Genomic DNA, 20,772 nt, shown 5'->3' with positions numbered 1-20,772 from the left:
CACCACTGACTGTCCATATCCCCAGAATTGCGTACTCTGTAGGCTTGATTCACCGACCTCACGATCAACATTCTAATGAGCATGACAAGACCTCTAACGGATGTCTATCGTTAACCATCGCTAAAAGCAGGCTCAACTCATGATTCATTCCGGTCCGGAAAGCATCAAATTTCAAATATGTGTCTTGGTTCCTAGAATGGATTTTAAAGGCCCCGGGTGAATTCCAAAGCTGTTTGGTAGTATTGTTGTAGGTAGTTCTGTAGACAGCACTCAGAATATCCAGATGCCGTGGAAATTAGACTATCGCCGCTCGGTAACCTACAGTCGGAAATAAATGTATGAATGTTTGACATTGTTGGCCATATGAATACACCCCACAGTTAAAACCTCCTTTCCGAAAGAGCAACCTAATGGTTCACGGCTTCCTACCACTGTAGGCCAGGGTGCGGCGTTGCCGCTTTTTCTTGTGCTTTGCGCACCGAGCTTTCCAATCCCTTCGGTGCAGTCATGACATCAAATAGTTTATTGCCGAATTTTTGAAAAGCAGACGCAATCCCACCATAGTCAAATAACTCCTTTTCCATTTGACTGAGCTGGAAATAAAATTTCTGTCCGCCAACGTAGATTGACCTTGCATTGAAATCAATCGAAATATCTTCGCCGTCTTTGGCAGCCTCATAGAAACAATTGTCAACCATAGTTATTCCTAAGAGGCCGAGATTGGGCATGTTTCGTTGAAATATGAAAGCGAATGATTTTGCAATGACACATTTCACACCACAACCTAGACAACAGATGTAGTTAGAGATGGTACTTGTCAATATATGACGTAGAAAAGCCTTTGGCATACCCAACAGAGCCATGACCGCTTGCTCGCGAGACGATCCACATCCGAAGCCCTTTCCGGCAACGACAACGTCGAATCCATTCTTGGCACGATTGCGGAAATCGGGATGAGTATATTCCAAACAGTGTGATCCACTGATTTCATTGTTTCTCATCCCTACGAGAAATTCAGCGGGAGCCAGCTTGGATCAGATTAGTTCAGGTTGTTTTCTGCATTATTTATGAAAGGTAACTCACTGCATCCGTATCGACGAAATCTCCCAGCTGTTGAATTTTGCCCGTGAGAGTTTTGGCGACCGAAGATGATTGGCGTTGATCCATCTCCACGCTCTCTTGAGCAGATATACCTCTCTCTACTTCATTTTCATCGGCCGTAACTTGAAAGGAATCCCGAGGCTCCACATACTGCATTTCGTTGATGACAGTCGGCGAATCCAAAAAGACTGAAGTTCCTCTGAGATGATTCCACTGGTTTAGGTCAATGGTACTCAATAGCTTGTGAGGATCGATCAGTTTCATCTCAAATGACGAGGCGGCAACTGTGGCCGCAGAGCCAAGGTGTCCAATAGATCCTATGTATTATTATCAGCTATGCAATTTCGCTTGCGGGGGTTGATATGCCACCTTTCCCCATGCGGTTTTCAAAGTTTCGGTTCTGGGACGATAGCCAAACCTCACCTGGCCCGGCCTGATCAGCAGACATGCCCACGCAGTAGCTGCATCCGGGAACGCCGATATCAAACCCTGCTCTCTCATATATGCTAAGCAGGCCAAGATGGCGAAGACGATGCATGATTGGCAGTGAGCCAGGAACAACTTTTCTCTTTCCTTTAGCGACCGGTTTGAATCCCCGGTTTAATCCTTGTTCCAGGACCAACGCGCCGAGAATGAGATCTTCTTCAGCAGTAGTACAGGCACCAATAAAGCATCCGTCCAAAGCCATTCCCTCATGATCCCTAACGGGCACCACGTCATCTGGTTTGGGATACCTGGCTAGAAACGACCCAACATTATCCAGGTCGATTTCATGAGTCTCTGCGTACTGCGCATCTTCATCCGGTCGAAAGTAGTTAATGTCACTTTTGTGCCGAGCAAGTCGTCGCTTCTTAATGAAATCGTGCGTGATTTGATCGGGAACAAAGACTCCAGTTATTCCCCCGAATTCCTATCGTTATGTGTTAGCTTAGCTCTATCACCTCTGCATACCACCCACGTACCGTGGTCATGTTGGAAATAGCAAACCGAGCATCAGAGGACAGATATCTAACTCCGGGCCCTGTGAACTCCACGATGCGCTCAGAAGCAACTGTATTCCTCTTCAGCTGTTGTAGAATGTATAGAATCACGTCTTTGCCTCCAATCCCGGGCTTTGGAGTTCCGATCAGCCGAATGTTGACTGATTCGGGAACTTTGAACCAAGTCTCTCCAGTCACCAGAGGCAATGTAACGTCTGCAGCACCTAGTCCAACGGCCAGACATCCTAGCGCCCCAGAAGAGCATGTATGCGAATCAGATCCAATGATCAACATCCCGGGCTGTGCCCGCTCTCTGTAGAATTCGGTGTGCAAAATCGTATACTAGCATTATTTAGCATCACGTCCATGATATTTTACAAAGAGATCGTGCAAACCGACATTCATGCCTTGATAGTCTGTCATTTTGAAAACTCGCTTGGCCCTCTCACTGGCATCGATCAACGATTGCACTTTGGGGTTATTGTTGACCCGTGGATCTACGACGTGATCCCCTGCAAGCCAGAAACGATCATTGCGAAAGATCCCTGGCTTCCCCAATCGATTATATGTTGATTCCATGCCCTTTTCGCTTTTCAGCTCATCATTGCAACAACATATGACACTTTTGTACTTACCGCCCACGATGCCTCGGATGCAATCACCCAGTCAACGTCAACCCTGATCAGTTGGCCAGGAGTTACAGACCCCTTCTGGTCAATATCATGCATGGCAAGAATTTTCTCGCCCAAGGTCATCCCACGCCGACCTCTGGGGCGGCGGGACAGTGGACTTGGCGGTACCTTTGCCCGATCTGCCGAGTTGAGAGCCTCCAGCCAAGCAGACACCAAGAACAGGATTTCGGCCACTTGTTCTGTCGTTAGAGCAGCGTTTCGTGACAGCCCCAGTCCTCCGAGATCAGTCGGCTGATTGCAAATTTCAAGAACACTGGTCAAGGCGTTGCTCTCTCTTTGTTTTCCATTGGATTGCAGATGCTCAATAGTGCCTGTCAGTTCCGCGAGGAGACTGTGCCCTGATGCAACTAAGGATACTATGGTTATATGTCAGATCTGTTACGCCCCCTAACAAATCCGAATAGTTTCCAAGCATTATTTCTTACTCTCTTCAAAGCTCAACTTTACGTTGCGGGATTCCTCAAGAATCCGAAGCAGCCGGCGGAGACTGGAGGTATTTTCCTGAGCCATATCAAGGACATGTAAACCTTTTGGAAACAGGGTAGTGCAGATTGCAGCGAAAGAAATCCGTTTGAATTGGATTTGTTCAGATGAGGGGGTCTTTGGTATCTGTAAACCATGATTCGTCGTTCACGTGGTGCCATGTCCTTTTCTATACTTCGTCGGGCCGCATACGGCCCGAAAACGGGCAGAGGTAAACTGACTCCGTTATCGCCCTCGCCGATGTTAGGTCCTTAAACCTGATAGATCCCGACCATTTCGATTTTGGCTAACTCCAATATTTCGATAAATAACAGCTTACTCATTTCGGTTGATTCATAGACTCCTAAAAACTACCCCTCCACCCCGCCCGGTATTGCCAAAATGGCCGCGCCATCTCCAGTGGCGAGACTGCGTGAACTGCTGAAGGCTGAAAACAGGATCGTGGTGTGCCCAGGTGTTTATGATGGGCTCACTGCTCGAATCGCACTTCAAGCCGGATTTGAGGCCCTATACATGGTAGGCAACCCCAATGATCAGAGACTGCGTAATCCCTTACCCTAACTCATTTCTTCCGGTAGACTGGAGCAGGAACAACCGCATCCAAGCTTGGGCAGCCAGACCTTGGAGTGATCACGCTGAATGAGATGCGAGAGAATGCGGAGATGATCGCCAACCTTGATCCGGCCACGCCTGTAATCGCAGACGCGGATACAGGATTCGGAGGTAGGCCATGGTCGATACCCTCCTCCATTATGTGCGTGGGCATTGACCTTAGCAGGATCTCTCATGGTCCATCGGACTGTCACTGAGTATATTCGGGCGGGTGTCGCCGGGCTCCATCTCGAGGATCAGCCAACAACGAAGCGCTGTGGTCATCTTAGCAATAAGCAGTTGGTCTCCGAGAACGAATATATTTCACGGGTCCGTGCAGCAGTAAACGCCCGGAAGCTCTCTGGTAGGGATATTGTTTTGATTGCACGGACCGATGCTCTTGCAACGCTGGGCTATGACCAAGCAATATCACGTCTGAAGGGGGCGATTGAACTTGGCATGGATGTTGCATTTCTGGAAGGCGTGACATCCCAGGAGCAAGCGCGACAGGTGTGCGAGGACTTAAAGCCCACTCCGGTCCTCTTCAATGCTGTCGCGGGTGGGGTGTCGCCTGATCTTTCGGTGGCGGAAGCCCAAGAGCTCGGGTTCCGTCTCATTATATTCCCTGGGTTCGCACTGGGTCCTGTATATGGGGCAGTCAGTGCAGCAGCGCAGCATCTGAAAGAGACTGGAAGCCCTTTGGTGTCTGGGCAAGGCGGGCCACGGGAATTGTTCAACGTGGTGGGTCTGAGAGAAGCTCTCGCCATAGATATGGCCTCTGGCGGAGGAAATTTTGTCCAGGGCGTGTAAGATCGGAGGGTCCATACATAACCAGGTGATTCAAAATTTGTTCTAGCATCCATCGTCGTGATCAATTATTATTCTTTAATAGCAAGGAAACAACCAACATCACTAGTTAATTAACTTAACTTAGAAGAAACAAGAACTGACTCAGCATTTCCACCACGTGACTCGCTCGAACCATCTCCCGTAGCTCCAGATCACTGCCGGTCAAGTCATTTGCAGAAGCGAAGCAGCATGCGAAGGCAGGACCAGAACGCTACCGGCATTCAGAGAACTCGCCGTAGGGGTCGTCGAATTGCTTGCCGACAATGCAGGCAGGCCAAGGTAAGCCAAGGGGAGCGCCGTGTAGCCCAGCCTGACCCGAGTATGTAGATTCGCTGCGAATTGTCCACGGGCGGCGATCTCCCCTGTTCAAGATGTCGACGCCTTGAACAAAACTGTGCAATTGACACTGAATTCAAAAGGGTGAACAAACGAGTGTCTGTGCTCTCTGCCCCTCTGTTCAGCGGAGTCGGGCTGACCCATCTGCAGGCGCCTGGAGGAGCTCGAGAAGGAAGTGCGGCAGCTTCGTTCTTCAGTATCCCACTTCCCGGCCTCAACTCAACTTCTTCATGACCAGTCCCCGATGAGGCACTCATTAGATGTCGGGTCTACCTCCTGTAGCCCAGGAACATTACCACCAGCGGAGAACCGTCTTCTGGGAGCTGCGCCTGCGGATCTTGAGCAGCCATCCCACCCATTGGCGGGTTCTCCGACACCGACCACTCCCAGATCTCTTGGTCATGTCAGTCTAAATTCCTGGCAAATTGACTCGCTCTTTCACCTGTACGTATCCAAGCTCCATCTCCAGCTTATGCTCAACGGCCTAACGTCCCGCAGATTCTTTTCAAAATTTCACAGACATGTATTGCTTCTTGATCCCAGTCTATCGCCGAACGACTACTACAGTCGATCTTGCCTTCTGTTTTGGGTGATTATATACACTTCGTCCCGTCAATTCACAGAGGAGCCGAGCCTCGTTACTGGGCTCACTTCACCAGTCAAGGGCCTATTGTGGGAGGAAATCTCAAATCCACCGCATACATGGTATATTGTGCAGTCCATCTCACTTCTGTGCATGTGGCCATTTCCCACGTCATCACTCTCAACAGACACTACTCCTATGTTGGTCGGCATTGCGCAAACCATTGCTATGCAACTTGGACTGCATCAGCCGGAAGCAATCCAAGATTTTTCACGCACAAAACGAAGACTAAATGTGGCGGAAATATCAGAAGCAATCAGGACATGGTCAGTTTGCTATATGACAGCTCAGAGGTTAGCCGTATCTGTTTTCGGGTGCTTGGGTTCCTTGGCTGAAATGTCTGCAGTATGTCAAACACATTTGGCCAATCACCACTTTCATCTGATTCTTCAAACTGGATGATCGATCGCATATGTGATCAGGAGAGCGATTACGTCATACCAGAGGCAATGAAACAACAGCTCTTGATCTATCGGTTTTCAGCACGCATCAGCAATTACATGTCTAAGCATTTGCCATGGACAGCCGGTCAGCCCCGTTCGCCGGATAGTATGCCACTTCTGGCATTGTTGGAGCAGGAATTTTTGGACTTGTCGAGAGCTCTTGCCAAGCGACTCACTGGTAAGTGCCATTTCGCTACACCCTAGATGACCGGAATCTAATCCACGAGCAAAAATAGCCGAGAATGAAATCCTACTCAATGCTACAGGCATACAGCTTTACGTCTTTTATCTGTTCCATTCTGGTGGATCTGCTGCACGGAAAATAGGTTTATTGACCGCGTTCGAAATAGCGACAGCATTGATCAGCAAACTTGGGGATCTCGATGCCAGGTCCAATCTAATGAGATATTGCCCGGGTTCCTATTTCAGAGCGGCTACGTTAGCCGCCATGTTTATTCTCAAAGTTCAGGATTCCAGCTACGCTGGACTCCTTGACGTGGAAGGTGGGAAGCGTGCATTCAATACTGCCATCTCTCTCCTTCGGCGGGCGTCTCTGGAAGATAATGACCTGCCTGGTCGGACTTCCAAGATCCTTGCTCAGTTATGGGCCGGCCAAGGATCCTCCAAACAAACAACTGAGGAGCCAAGTCTCCAATTGCGCACGCGATTGGCAGCGAGTCTCCTTCACGATTCTTTGTGGACATGGCGAAAAAGATTTGGCGGCCAAGGCACTGTTCCCCACACGCCTTCCCCTCTAGCACCCGGTACATTCCTTCTTTCCCTACTTTATACTTTTTCTTGGTAGACAGAACAACGGAAGTTAATGAGATTTCTTCAAACAGGAACTCCAGCAAATGAAACCCGCATCAGCTCTGCGGACGAGGATCAATTTCCTTTTATGACAGACGAAATAGCACTCGACGGGCAAGACTTTGGAGACGTCTTTGATGCCGAAATACTTTCATTGCTTCCGTTCAGCGTCGATGGCGATCCGTCATGGCAACCAGCAGTCTAAATTTCTTCACGGTTGCCCCCTCCCTGTGAACTCGTGGCCCAGGGCTACCGACTAGCGTTATCACCATCCATCAACCCCCATGGACACAAACAACCGCAAAATATCCCTCGCTGCAAGCTGTGGGTTACATTCAAAGATGGCGGTCGGTGGTTAATCCTCAGCGCCTCTAATGCACGACTTTGTGCTACCTCAGCCATGGCATTTCTTGCCGCACGCCACCTTTGCGACCCGCACGCTTGTCATGCACGACCAGAACTCGTGTACAATAAAGATAATAGTCACCCGGGGCTTCTCCACGGTTATCGCCGTTCCCTTTTCGATCCGCAGGAGCTTATTTGGGCAGCGGGAAACTATCCGCTACTCTGGTGGCTTTGTTTGAAAAAGTCAAAAACGATTCAGGCAGCGGGGGTCGATAAGATAGTTTCCTGCTTGGTCCCAGCGGCTTCTGCCATTCATCTGGCCCTCGAGGCTAGGCAAACGTGGCTTGCGAATCCCTATAATGGTGGTGGGGGGATAATTATTGTGAATCCGAGGGCGAGTCACAGCTGTCTTTCTAATTGGTGGCTTTGCTGGAATCAAGGCCTTGCCCAAGCACAAATCACAGACGACCATGGCGCGAGACTCGGAAATCCTGACCAAAGCGGGGTAGCGTGTGGTTTGAGGGCGCTAACTGGTGCTTTTCACTATTCAACCCTTCCCCCCTGTCTTCATCGAGGTGGGGCTTTGGCACCCGAAAGCCAACACTATCTGAGTCTGATTTCTCCGCGCCCTATCCTATCCAACCTCACCAGGCGTCCCTTTAATGACAATCTATCTGAGCTTTAAATTCATCAATATCTCTGTCCTGAAAGTTTATAACACAGCCTCTGACTGGCTGACATTTTTTTTTGTTGCTCGAATGTTGCCGTCCGAGGCCTCAGCGTTGGTCCTTATCCAAAAGCTTGGCTTATGGTCGGGGACTAATTTAGCTCTTACGCCACAGTAGTATCGCACGAGCATCGCTTATCGAGCGTCCACGCTATGGTGAGCGCTATAGCCACTGTATAGTTCCTTCAGGGTCGATCCCTGCCTCCTTTGTCTCGGCCACTACACTCCAGTCAGTCCTCTTCCGTCACCCAGAGCTATCACAAGCCCTTAGGATTATTATATTATTGTTTGCGCGGTGATACGATGTTATCAAGAATCCTGCTGCCGTCGGATCGCCGGACTGCACACATGGTGGCTCCATTGACTTCCTTAGCCCCAAAGCGTTGTGCTCACGCGACGCCACGCTATCGCTTGGGTGTGTTGTGGCGGGTTGATTTTCTTCATGGCGCCGGAGGGCTTCCGCCATATTCCAGCTGGCCGGTTCGTTCTGTGTAAGACATTTGCTTGCTTCAGAGATCGTGATCAAGCGTTCAATATTGTGAGTCGTGCCAGAGCATATAGTGGCCACTCAATCCCAGCCATCAACCTCAGGTTGAAACAGTGGTCTGGAATGGTCTATCTCCCGCTTGGATCTCGGAAACTACCGAGTACTAGAGGCTATGTTTGCATATCAATACCCTTTTCGGCCTGAAATGAATCTCCTGCCACTCGGACAAGGATCTCTTGACTGTGTCCTGCATATTTCCAGTACCAACACATCAATGCCCCTTTTACGCTTTCCTCGAGTCAATTGACCACCAAACCCACCGGTCTCCGACGGCGGTATCCTACCACATCAGCTTGATGGGCTAGACGCTCGCAATATTGTGAAGCTAGTTCTCTTTCCCCTCTCCGACGCGCACTAATATCGAAGAGTTGCATCGGCGTTGATTCCCATCTGGGACTCGATCATGAGAAATGACATTCTAGCGATACTTGAAGATAAACTTTGATACTACCCTGAAGTAATATGAAAACTATAAAGAGGGCCGGATTTCCTCATCTTGTCCCAGCCTTTCATCTAGACAAAATCAACATTCTCATCTTCTCCCTAAGCAACCAGTTCTTCTGTCTTCAGCAGCTCTTTCCACTCAAAATTTCATCATGAAGGTTTCAACTGCCGTTGTTGGTACTGCCTTGCTCGCAGCGTCCGCTCTTGCTGCGCCCTTGACTGCCCAACGCCAGGCGCGCCAGGAGGCCCGCCGCGCTGCTCGTGCTGCTGGCCGTCACAGCAACCCTCCTTATAAGCCTGGAACCAAAGATGTTCTTTCTGTCAACAAGTCGGTGCACGAGCAGTACAGCTCCAACTGGGCAGGTGCAGCCCTCATCGGCACCGGCTACACTGGGGTGACCGGCCAATTCACCGTTCCGACTCCCCAGGTTCCATCTGGTGGCAGTTCGAACACCCAGTACTGTGCTTCTGCATGGGTTGGAATTGACGGGGATACTTGCAGCAGTGCTATTCTACAAACCGGTGTCGACTTCTGTGTTCAAGGCGGCTCCGTGACATATGACGCTTGGTACGAATGGTATCCTGACTATGCCTATGACTTCAGTGGCATCGATATCTCCGCCGGAGATGTGATTAAAGTGACTGTGGATGCTAGTTCTGATACTACTGGCACTGCAACTGTCGAGAACGTCTCTACCGGTCAGTCTGTGACCCACACGTTCACCGGCGGTGTCGATGGCGATCTTTGCGAGTATAATGCAGAGTGGATCGTCGAAGATTTTGAATCAGGCAACTCCTTGGTTCCATTTGCCAACTTCGGTACTGTGACATTCTCTGGCGCGGAGGCTACCGATGGAAGCTCTACAGTTGGACCTTCTGGCGCGACTATTATGGATATTCAGCAGAACGAAGTTCTTACCTCCTCGTCTGTTAGCGGCAGCAGTGTTACAGTGAAGTATATTGGATAGGTTCACATTAGATACAAGCTGGAATTTGCTGTCATGGCTTTGAGAGGGGAGGAGGCTGGTGTGAGCTCCTTTGAAGTATCATCTATGGGAAGAATCATTGGATAGCCGGATCTTGGGATGAAGGACTCCTTATTGGAAGGAAAACAAATGAACAACATATACATCTCTGTCTTTTACACCTAGTTTAAAAGTAGCATAATGGACTTCTTGGCCAGCAAGCTCTTGCTCTCGCCTCGGGATCAAGTGCCTGGAGTTGATCGTCCGCTGCCATTATATATTTTTGAAAGAACACCTTTACGAAACTCCTGAGAGTCTACTCTTGATGAGAACGGTGCACAATCCTCGATTACCGAGATCTATTGATAGCGAAATTGTCAGCAATTCCTGCTGTCGTTCCGGTTTTTATTTTTTAGTTTGGGAGGAGGGGGACGCGAGTACAGGTTGTTTTATAATCTGAGAGGCACTCCTTGCTCCTCAGTTGACTTACAGTGTATCACAGAATTACGTCCCATTCTCATTCTCGCTAATTCACCGCATTTATTAATTATATCAAGTTCTATTTACAGCTTGCTGTCGCCATATCTCTTAAAGGAAACATTGGGCAGCTTCAACTGGTACCTGTATATTGGAATATCACCACTTCGTCTGTACATGCGCTTGCCTTCTTCAAGCATGGCGGCATTACTTCTGGTCAGGTGCAGCCTGGCATGTCCAAGACAGTGCTTATCACGAATTTCACCAAGGTCAATTCGGCTGAGCAGGAATCCTCACAATCACATTAGACTCTTATTTATTCACCAATAATTGACACCATTACATGCTTCATCATATGCTGTGACATATTTGGAAATCCTTGACTTCTCTTTCTTTCCTATCATTAATCCTTTTCATGAAACTCTAGGTGGCCAGAGAACAAAACTCCGCCACCCGGATCACAGGATAATCGGATGCTGTAGAAGCGCCATAAAGCATCCTGCACCACATCATAGCACGCCCCGTACCGCAAAAGTCTCATGTTCTGAAAATCAATCATTGTAGATGAAGGTCGCGGGTAGTGAAATTTCTGACATCCGTAATCAATTATGATATCGGCGACTGCGAGAATTTCAGGCTCTATGTCCTCCACTGCTCGCTTAGTGCCCTTTCCCGTAAGATTGGCGGATGATCCAATGAGAGGAAGCTCTTCGTCAGCGGTCATTCGCGATAGCTCGTCCTGAAATAGGCCTCCGTTAACCAGCATTGCCAGTTTCCCGTCCACTGTGCTCTGTGCTAGAGTGTCAGGGGGTAATTTTTGAATAATAGGATGATCGGCCCGGAAGGGCGCAACAACACCGAGAGGAAGATCCAGGTCAACTGTCAATAGTCTCACCATCTCCGCCTCGCGAGAAGGCAGGACATGGAGAGCTTGATGAAGAGCATAACTCCCGATCATCGCATGCCGTTTGTGCGGCTGACGCTGCTTGGTTATGAAAATACGTTGCAGAGCCTCTGGAGTTATTGCCACAATCCCATACCCGACGGTGGCTGGAATAATGGCGATCCCTCCTTTTTTGAGTGTCTCAAAAACCCGTCGCGCGTCGTCCGGTATATCAAGGACCGGGTGAGTAGACATCACTGTCCCTGCTCAAGAGTTTATCCAATTGGCATGGAAATTGATCAGTAAATGGAGCTAAGAGATTTCCCAATTCTCAAAGCAAATAGTTAATTCAACCCTGGTCAACTCAGATCTTATACAGCAATGCGATGCTTGTTCCACTTTAATGTATTCATGACCCTGTTGGATGGCAGAAAAATGCGTTCTATTGCCGGACGTTGTCGGGTTATCCCAAGACATGACAACAATCAAATCAAAACTTGAGCTCCTGTTCTCCATTGCCCGGCCAAACATGTTGTTGAACAGACTTTTCATGGGGCGCTCATCACATTCCAAGTACGGTAACCAGTTACAAAATAGTCCGGTCTCTCCACCCGCATGGCGGTGACATTAGACCTAAATTTTCTGCGCTTTGCATCATCCAGCTGCGCTAGTTGGGGTGTAGTGACATCCGTCAACCTGTTTTTTCCTACCGCATGCTATATTCTCGAGGCACTGTTACCTTATTCGCAGTTGAAAATGCAAAAGCGCGATAAATGTATTAATGGCCGCAAGAATATTTTTCAGAGCAGATGTTTCCACTAGATCGAGGTGCACTACGGGGTAGCCCACAGGATATCTTAATGATCTTCACCCGCAGAGTCATTGTGTCTGTGCACCAGCTCGCAGCACCAGATGCAATTGGGTTAGGGACTCCATGCCAAAATAGTGGCAAGGCCTTCAGTAGAATTGCGGACGAACACTTTGACTGGTACAAGGAGCGATTGCGCCACAGATTCTACAGCCGGTCATTCTGGAGACAGTGTAACATACAGACCCAGAGAAAAGCCCACTTGTCCTCAAGATGAATTGAAAAACTGGCCGCGGGCGAGAAATTGGGGGCAAGGGCCTATGAGGAACGAGAGAAAGACTGGACCATCCCGAAAAGGAAAAACAAATTGCATATATCAAAACATAGAAGGCTCTCCGATATGCTTGATTCATACCTCAGGCGAGCTAGTTATCTGTATACTCCCTTGCACCGAATAGTATCTCTTTTCTTCAGAAGAGGCATTGTTTTGGGCGACGGATAAAGTGCAACTGCCAAAATATAAGAGGCAGCCATCCAAGATGATTATTAAGTTACTGTTAGCGATCCAGACAGCCTTTTACTTTCGTCTGCACTCATAGATCTGGCCGGTCTTGGGTTGTACCTCGGCACTGGACAAAACGCAGGGTTCCGCGGATAAGCATCAAGGATTTCGAGATTATCGCCGATGTGAATTTATGTCGTTTCACGGTAGTCAAGGGCCAAGCTTATCTCAAGGCCATACATAATTAGCGAGAAAATACATCGGCCGCCTCCGGATCTTCTAGAAACACAATTCTGGATTTAGAGGGATGGATCAACCACAAGATCCAGGATAGAAAAATTGAACAAGTGCAGCGGGTCTGGTGCAGCACGCGCGGCTAAGATGTAGAAGAAGCTCTCCGCTAGGTCAGCCATGGTAGAATTAATTTCACCTAACCTCGCCAGATGCACAAGAGTAGCAATAGAATCCACAGAAGGCAGATCATAGTCACGATGGCTGTCTGCAGCGAATATACTACCTTCTGTCTTCCACCACATCTGCTAATAATCGATGAGCACCAAGCGTCGGAGCAAGAGATATGGCAACATGGTAGGCCATTTGATGGGCTATAAATCCGCAGGCACCGCCCTTATTTGGCCGGCTTATTCCCAATCTACTAGTAGCGTTTGAGCCGCTGTGGATTCTACATTGCCAGCCCTACTTGCCGATACAGCAAGCCAACGGTCGCCATGAACTTTGCTGCCCGTTTCTCGGTATTTCTGCTCCTCGCACAGCATGTGGCGGGAATGCCAATTAAAGTGGACAAGACACCTTCGTTCGATGTCACCTTGAGCCAAGTGGACAACACTCGCATCAAAGCGGTGGTCACAAACACCGGCCACGACGATGTGACATTTGTGCACCTCAATTTCTTTCGAGACAGCGCCCCCGTGAAGAAGGTCACCATTTACCAAACCGGCATGTTCGGCTTTTGGAGAGGACATGGTCTATACTGACTGTGTGGCAGATGTGGAAGTTGCCTTTGAGGGAATCAAACGTCGTTTCAGATTGCAGGGTCTTAGTCCGGAGGCGCTCACGACGCTGGCCGCAGGCGAGAGCCTAGAAGATGAGTTCGACATCGCCACAACGAGCGACTTGTCCCACGGCGGCTCCGCGACTTTGCGCTCCAGTGGTCTAGTGCCGCTTGTCGAGGGAGACTCCGTCTTCGGCTATCTGCGCTACCGCTCCAATAGCCTGACGATCGAGATTGATGCGGTCAGGGCATCGCAAGTCGCCAAGGCTGTCGCACCATTGATGCGCCGTACAAATCTGAGCTGCAGTAACTCAACTCGGAAGGGGATCATGGATAAAGCCTTGAACAATACTGTGTCACTGGCTACCGCCGCTGCCCATGCCGCGCTTTTTGGTTCCACGACCAAGTTCAGTGAGTACTTCAAAACCACGGCTAACGCGTCGCGTCAAGTGGTCGCTGCACGACTGCAGGCCGTAGCCAAGGAAGCCGAGTCGACGACATCAGGGGCTACCACGTATTACTGCGACGACGCGTACGGATATTGTGAGACAAACGTGCTTGCCTATACGCTGCCAGCCTTGAACGTCATCGCCAACTGCGACATCTACTACTCCTACCTGCCCGCCATGTCAGTTGGCTGCCATGATCAGGACCAAGCCACTACATCCCTTCATGAATTCACTCATGCGCCGGGCGTGTACAGCCCGGGCACCGAGGACCTGGGCTATGGCTTTGCAGCGGCCACTGCTCTTAGCAGTGGCGATGCTTTGAAGAATGCTGACACGTATGCTCTATACGCAAATGGTAAGTTTCGAAGCCAATTGTACTAACAGAGCCGATACTGATCGATCTAAAGCAATCAACCTGGGATGTTGAAGAAAGGCGACGGTCTCGGGCTGGTAAAGTAAAGTAGCGCGGCAGTCGAAGGAAGGGCTGGAAGTTGAATGTAGAGGCGGGCAAAGTTTCGAATAAAGCGAAAGAAGGCTGGCCGGATCCAAATGAGTGCGGCTAGCAACGAATTTGACCGTGATTCTATTTCCGGTCCTGATAGTAATCAAATATCCTCGTAGGTATGCCAGAACAAGTACACTCCAGTAATCTAGACAATTCTAGGTCTTGGTATCGAGATCATAGTTCTTGAACGGTGCACGAGAAGTAGGGGCATTGCGAACCGTCACAATTCCGTCGGTCAACAGAGATTTCTTAATCTTAGTGAGAGCTGCATGGCCCCCAGTTCTGCCATTGTCGAATGATTCGAGATCACTTGCGGTCCAAAATATATATCCAGTGAAAAATATCAGGTGTATAAGCGGAAGAGGAAACAGGGCCGGTTGGGGCTCTCAGGGCTGTGCGGGAGCGGATAGTCCAGTACTTCTTGAGAAATTCCAGGTCATCGAAACGCGTGGTAGAGTATGAGAGTGCGATCCAAGTGCTACCTTTCTGGGTCAACGAGACGAGTTGCAAGGCCACTAGCTCTACTGGGGATAGGGTCATTGTCGAATGACAGGGCAGCGTCTCCCGAATCGCCGGGCAGATGTGATGTAAGTTGTCCGAAGAAGAAAAGGTATAGTTTCTCGATGTAGCGATGGAGTCGATGGTACTCTTGTCGAGGATCACGTCGAAGGGGGCAAAGCGAGTGAGGGAAGAGATATCATCCCAGGAGCGCAAGTCGGCGCGCACCCAGTGCATTGCTTGAGATTGGTTTCTTTGGTGTTCACGTTCTTGGCCTAACCGGACGGCCTCGGCTGAAAAATCCACGTTCTGCAACGGGTAAGATCAGTTCAAGGCGTACGGTGACTGCTAAAGGAGGCTCACGACAATCCCATCGGGTGCCCATTGGCGGTCGAGGTAGTGATCGCGGAGCTTTGTGCCTAGCTGCGAAATGCCGGGACCCAGATGTAAGACTCGCGGCCGCCCGTGGACGGGCCGGCGCTCCAAGTCCTGCAGTGCCTGGTCAAGCAGGGCCTCACCCGTGTTCAACCACTCGCCGACATCCCGACCAGTGGCAAATTTGTTATCCCAAAATGCCGGGTCATCATAATCTGGTGCACCTAACATGCTCGTGCGAATTTGCGCGGCCGCCGGTCTCCCCATACTCAGGAGGAAGAAGAAAAAGAGAGCACGTAGTTGGTGGAAGGAAGAGAGGTGGACGTCACGTGACACTCACTGGCTCTCGGTTGGGGCTGTGCCTATTATCATAAGATTTAATATTGTCGCTGTATTCGGTTAGGGGAAGTGATCGGGGGCTATGTTTCTTGAACACAAGGGGCCGCCGGATAGTAGCACAGTTGCGTTGTATATTCGTGGCTAGGCGTCTTGCTAAGTATAGATATTCAAGTCTGTTGTAGGTGAACTTATTTCCCAGATTCCGTACTCGGTTTTTCGGCTGGAATCAATCCGACCAGATCCAACAGTAGGGCTCCAAGATTGACCATCCCATAGAATAGCATCGGCACGATCCCGAACAGCAGATTGCCAATCAAACCCCGACGCTGGATGGTCTCAGCTAACTCGGTGCGCGCGATCTCGGGGGCCACGGCCGACTCGAATGGACCCACCAGTCGGTAAAAAGTGACAAAGGATGCCCCAAAGCAATAGGTGAGAAGGATCCGAAACCCATGTCGACGATAGAGTTCGATCAGCCCGGGAGCCCCCCCAAAGTCCCGGGCCAGGGTGCTCATGTAGGCGCTATGATCTACGCCGTACTGAATGCGAGAGCTTGAGGTTGCCAGCAGATGATAGTGTGGAGGATCGGTGGGCATCTTCATTTGGCCGGTGATGAGGGCCGTCCACCACATGGCTTGCTGCTCGGCGATGGGAGGGATCGCGCCGACTCCTGGCCGGACAAAGCCGATAAAAGAGATGTCGGGGTGAGACGGGTCGACAATATTTCGAATGTGAGCGTCTGATGCAGTGGGGTAGGACGCGTCCAGGTAAGGAAATGTTTGTTGATATCTGAGTGGTGTGAGTGAGGAACGGCTCGCAGAAGGCAGGGCGCTCACCCAGTACAATAGACCACGCAGTCAGGCCGGATCTCCTGCTCTTTCAGCCGCTGCCAGTCCTTCCGGTCTGCCTTTGGCTCGAATATGACTCTACCAGTGTCATCGATCGAGCGTGGCCAGGTGCAAGTGTCCACAAACCGATCTGAGGTGGCATCCTCGGGAGGATCGATGTATCGGTTTCCGATCAAAGCGAGGAATGGATTGTGCTGCTGATAGGGCCGATTCAGATAGGGCATTGCTTTGTTACTTTTGTTTAGAAACACATAGGCTCTGCCCAGTCGTTCCCTGGGAAGACTACCGACATGCTGGTTCATGCCGGCCTGGGTGCCGGTCAAGAACCACAAGACTCTCTTGATGACAAAATCGGAGATAAACCAGCGGAGTCTGCTTTTCGCAATCGCCCGGTGCACGTAAGCCGTCTCGAAAAGATTGGTGATTAGCCCATCAATCGGAAGGCCACCACTAAACGTCTTGCCGAATACCTGAAACCGACTAAGCTGTTTAGGAAATGAGAGGAAGCCGGTCCGAAAACACATGGTTACGGATTCGGCGTTGGCCTTGATGGACTCGTATGCGATGTCTAGGAGGACCAATGAGATAGATAGCTTGACAGTGAGAGGTGAACCAACTGACCCATAGCTGTCTCGCCACAACCGAGGATGAGAACACGACGACCAGCCACTTGGGCTCTGCCTTTATATTGGGAGGAATGAAAAACTTCGCCCTGAACATTCTCGATGCCTACAATGGAAGGAGTGTTGGGTTGGACATGGAGGCCAGTGCAGACGGCCACATGGGAACAATCAAAGAATTGTTCCTGCGCACCTCCAGGACGTTTGCGATCGAGGTAAGTTACGCGATGCTTCCAGCGGGCCGCTGCCCCGAGTCTCGAGACCCGGACGACGGGACAATTCAGTTGAATATGGTCGGCGAGTGCGAAATGTGCAATGTAGGACTTGAGATAGTCCACGTACGCCGGCAGAGACACATGGTCCGGCGTGCTGAGTGGGAAGCGGTGGTCGGAGAAGGAGGTGAGCTGTTTGCTGCTCACCAGCTCGGCATTTTCGTAGGAGCGGTAATGAAAGGTACCGCCAATATCCCCTTCACTGAAAAAGCACTTCGTCAGCGCCGGCCCTTCGTGAGAGCATATACATACGCCTCAAACAGACAGGCTTCGATCGGGCGCTCGGGCGTGGACGCATCCAGGAGCGTCTTGAGCGTCGCTAGGCCGCCCGGGCTATCAGGTGGGAATGTATGTATCAGTCGCAGGATCAACCTTTTTTTTTTCTTTCTTTCTCTAACTGGACACTCACCCGGCACCGATCACGGCTACTTTGATGGTCATGGCAACACGAGGTCGTGGTGGGAAAGACCAGTTGCTTCACTTGGCAGTGGGGGGGGAGGGGGGAGGGAGTGATGTAATCAGTCAGGGCTGGCTGCAAGTGTTGATCCCTCTTTCTGCACAGGAGAATAATGGTAAGAATCCCCGGGCAGCACTTCATTAGGTATATCTAGGAATTACTATTGTCGTTATCCTGCTGATCAGAGGCAAGCGACGACTATTGTATTGAGCCAATATCCTATGTATCCAGCTGATCCCTCAGTATTTCCATCCTGCGGCGACCACAGCTGCACCGACAGCATGGATCGAGAGTGGAGTGGACGTGCGCTGCTTTCGGGGACTTCTTTCTGATTCGCTCGTCACTTTTGCTCGCCGTACCGGTACTGTACATGGCAACTGCTGATCTGTCGGCACAGAACCGTAGGATTCGGCGGGTGGTGAGTCCTCTGGTTGGAAATCCCCGGACAGCCCGTCAATTATGTTCACGTGTTCAGGTAGCTACGAGCAGTAAAAGTGTGTTCGAGAAGGCCGGCATGAATCGTCGCAGTGTTAAGGGGGGTTCGGTTGTAAATAGCCCGTTCTCGGCCCCGAGCGTTTCCACGAGCCAGTTCCTACCACCGCAAATATCCCTGGCGGCGATCCACCTTCGATCCCGGGAGGTCGGTGTTCGTCCGGAGGACCACCAGTTGTGAATAAGTTGCTACTCCTTTCCTGTCTTCCGGCCCTTTCCAGGCGAGATCACTCTACTTCCCCCTTGGGCCAGGAGCGTAATTTGCGGGGCGTGCGTGCTCAACTACCAAATCAGCGCTGGTACCAGTGGGATGGATGACTGGGGCCGTTTTTTAACTAGTTTAACTCGCTCCAGCTTAACTAATAATAAATTGCCTTCACGTCTCTGGAGGGGGTTTTTTTACCCGTGTCGTACCCGCTATCATCATTGTCCTCTACCTCACCGACAATTTTCACCATGGCTGATGAACCGCTCGTTGCAGTGCGTATACATGAACCTATCCCCGTGCGGACTCTGGCTGATCATATGTTCTCAGGATCCGGCTCTTGATGCCGCTCTCGACAACAGCGATAGCGACTATGATCCTAATGACTGGCAGTCGTAAGTGTTCCACGCAGCCGGTTGTCGTGTTGTGTTTTTCTCCATCTGACACTTCAGCTGTTTCCACGGTTCAGAGAAACCACCTCGGTGAAGTCATCTATCTACCGAGGGGTCATGGAAAATGGCAGACGGTAAAAGCTCCCTACTGGATCCGGATCGGGATGGACATTAAACTGAGTTGGAAAATAACCACAGGTATCAGAGCCTGCGCAATAATGAATATATGTGAGTAGGCCCCGCCGCAGATGGACCGGCGAGCTCATTGCCATCAAAATAGCATTCCCTCCGACGACGAGATGTTTGACAGCTACGAAGCTGGGTATGTCCCAACCCTCTTTCTCCACCCTCTGGTTCCTGGCTTACCTTGGTAGGCATCTTCTGGCCCTTGTCATGGACTCTGACGATCGGGAAAACCCTTTCTTCCGGTCACCCATTGGCAGTTCGCCGCAGCGGATTCTTGACATTGGCACGGGCAAAGGCACCTGGGCCATGTGTGTGCATCGTTACTTGTTTCTCATTTATTCCGCTGACTCTATCTACGTAGCGATGTTGCCGATATGTTCCCTAGTGGTCTGTTTCCTAACCCTCCCATTTGTGATATTATGAACCTGACGATTTGCAGCCATTGTTCGTGGGGTTGATCTTTTTCCACCCCCGGCCTCGTGGATGCCTCCAAACTGTATTTTGGAGGTTGACGACGTGCTACAAGAATGGACGTGGCATGAGCAATTTGATCTGATCCACATGCGCATCATGATCAGTTCTTTTGAACCCCAGGAATGGGACCGTGTATACAAGCAATGCTATGAGTACGACCTAGACTCTCCCCTCTCGATTCTGATATCTGATAATTCTCAAATAGCAATTTGCGTCCAGGTGGCTGGATCGAACAGCTAGAGGCCAGTCCGGTCATTAATTGCGACGACGGCAGTCTGCCCCTTGATAATGTTCTCAATGAATGGGGCCCTTCGATGATGGGCTGTGGTGAACGCTGTGGCCGGCCCTGCGATATCCTTGATACGATGCCAGCACGCATCCGTAACGCAGGCTTCGTCGATGTGCATGAAAAGGTTTACAAATGGCCTATTGGGCCGTGGGCTAAAAACCGGCAGTACAAGGAAGCCGGCGCCATCAACCTAGAGCATTGGATGAGGGGCTTAGAGGGCTGGTGTATGTGGTTGCTCACCAAGTTTGGAGCACCGGAACCATGGAGCTTGGAGAAGGTCCAAGCTTTTGTCGCCCAGATCCGCAATGAGCTCAAAAACCCCCGCTTCCATATCTATCAAAATGCGTCAGTGCCCCAGATCCCACCCTGACAAACGACATTTCTTGACTGACCGGTTCTATAGACGGAGAGTATGGGCGCGTAAGCCAATGCCTCACGAAATCCCGGGAGATTATCTATCTCAATATTAGAGAGTGAAATAGTCGGCATGTCTGTCTCAGCCGTGGAGAGCGCATGAACTTCCGAATCCGCCGCCGTGCTATATTGGAAACTAGCACAACAATGCCTACCAGGTCGTTCACACCACACAAATCATACTTGCGCACTGGTCTCCACGAGAGCAAAAGACTGGCTACCATTTGTTTCCATCCAGCGAGACCATTATCATCGGGACGAATGGAGATTTTAGCATTAGCCACCTCGCACTCCAGGTTCTCATCCTGGGCTGCTAACA

The 20,772-nt window shown here is 50.3% G+C and overlaps 9 protein-coding genes across 9 annotated transcripts; 5 read left to right on the top strand and 4 right to left on the bottom strand.

Annotated features, from left to right (window-relative positions):
* Positions 1 to 425: 425 nt before the first annotated feature.
* acoC (uncharacterized protein) lies at positions 426 to 3,283 on the bottom strand (the record flags this gene model as incomplete). The annotated part of the gene is made up of 8 exons (XM_056980025.1): positions 426 to 784; positions 851 to 1,028; positions 1,084 to 1,418; positions 1,471 to 2,011; positions 2,064 to 2,423; positions 2,481 to 2,663; positions 2,717 to 3,129; positions 3,199 to 3,283. 8 exons carry the CDS (start codon positions 3,281 to 3,283, stop codon positions 426 to 428), a joined length of 2,454 nt encoding a protein of 817 aa, XP_056833068.1.
* Positions 3,284 to 3,637: 354 nt separating this feature from the next.
* On the top strand, positions 3,638 to 4,657 carry N7510_008099 (isocitrate lyase/PEP mutase family protein; the record flags this gene model as incomplete). The annotated part of the gene is made up of 3 exons (XM_056980024.1): positions 3,638 to 3,772; positions 3,835 to 3,979; positions 4,035 to 4,657. 3 exons carry the CDS (start codon positions 3,638 to 3,640, stop codon positions 4,655 to 4,657), a joined length of 903 nt encoding a protein of 300 aa, XP_056833067.1.
* A 1,909-nt stretch (positions 4,658 to 6,566) lies between these two features.
* N7510_008098 (uncharacterized protein) lies at positions 6,567 to 7,133 on the top strand (the record flags this gene model as incomplete). The annotated part of the gene is made up of 2 exons (XM_056980023.1): positions 6,567 to 6,882; positions 6,970 to 7,133. The coding sequence occupies 2 exons, from the start codon at positions 6,567 to 6,569 to the stop codon at positions 7,131 to 7,133; spliced, it is 480 nt and encodes a 159-aa protein (XP_056833066.1).
* A 2,010-nt stretch (positions 7,134 to 9,143) lies between these two features.
* Positions 9,144 to 9,959, top strand: N7510_008097 (A4/G1 family peptidase; the record flags this gene model as incomplete). Its single annotated transcript, XM_056980022.1, has 1 exon — positions 9,144 to 9,959. The coding sequence occupies one exon, from the start codon at positions 9,144 to 9,146 to the stop codon at positions 9,957 to 9,959; it is 816 nt and encodes a 271-aa protein (XP_056833065.1).
* Positions 9,960 to 10,836: 877 nt separating this feature from the next.
* N7510_008096 (uncharacterized protein) lies at positions 10,837 to 11,571 on the bottom strand (the record flags this gene model as incomplete). The annotated part of the gene is made up of 1 exon (XM_056980021.1): positions 10,837 to 11,571. One exon carries the CDS (start codon positions 11,569 to 11,571, stop codon positions 10,837 to 10,839), a length of 735 nt encoding a protein of 244 aa, XP_056833064.1.
* A 1,783-nt stretch (positions 11,572 to 13,354) lies between these two features.
* Positions 13,355 to 14,514, top strand: N7510_008095 (uncharacterized protein; the record flags this gene model as incomplete). Its single annotated transcript, XM_056980020.1, has 3 exons — positions 13,355 to 13,583; positions 13,633 to 14,442; positions 14,495 to 14,514. 3 exons carry the CDS (start codon positions 13,355 to 13,357, stop codon positions 14,512 to 14,514), a joined length of 1,059 nt encoding a protein of 352 aa, XP_056833063.1.
* A 384-nt stretch (positions 14,515 to 14,898) lies between these two features.
* N7510_008094 (uncharacterized protein) lies at positions 14,899 to 15,732 on the bottom strand (the record flags this gene model as incomplete). The annotated part of the gene is made up of 2 exons (XM_056980019.1): positions 14,899 to 15,399; positions 15,454 to 15,732. The coding sequence occupies 2 exons, from the start codon at positions 15,730 to 15,732 to the stop codon at positions 14,899 to 14,901; spliced, it is 780 nt and encodes a 259-aa protein (XP_056833062.1).
* Positions 15,733 to 15,992: 260 nt separating this feature from the next.
* On the bottom strand, positions 15,993 to 17,985 carry N7510_008093 (flavin-containing monooxygenase; the record flags this gene model as incomplete). The annotated part of the gene is made up of 5 exons (XM_056980018.1): positions 15,993 to 16,593; positions 16,641 to 17,220; positions 17,274 to 17,746; positions 17,797 to 17,877; positions 17,954 to 17,985. 5 exons carry the CDS (start codon positions 17,983 to 17,985, stop codon positions 15,993 to 15,995), a joined length of 1,767 nt encoding a protein of 588 aa, XP_056833061.1.
* A 964-nt stretch (positions 17,986 to 18,949) lies between these two features.
* N7510_008092 (class I SAM-dependent methyltransferase) lies at positions 18,950 to 20,409 on the top strand (the record flags this gene model as incomplete). Its single annotated transcript, XM_056980017.1, has 7 exons — positions 18,950 to 18,973; positions 19,029 to 19,093; positions 19,371 to 19,412; positions 19,465 to 19,584; positions 19,638 to 19,663; positions 19,716 to 19,902; positions 19,956 to 20,409. 7 exons carry the CDS (start codon positions 18,950 to 18,952, stop codon positions 20,407 to 20,409), a joined length of 918 nt encoding a protein of 305 aa, XP_056833060.1.
* Between the last annotated feature and the right edge of the window lie 363 nt (positions 20,410 to 20,772).

Source organism: Penicillium lagena, assembly GCF_028827675.1.
Source record: "Penicillium lagena strain IBT 129212 chromosome Unknown utg000005l_segment0_segment0, whole genome shotgun sequence".
Taxonomy (NCBI): domain Eukaryota; kingdom Fungi; phylum Ascomycota; class Eurotiomycetes; order Eurotiales; family Aspergillaceae; genus Penicillium; species Penicillium lagena.
The sequence above is the reverse complement of the archived record's forward strand: the minus strand, read 5'-3'. Positions and strand labels throughout refer to the sequence as shown.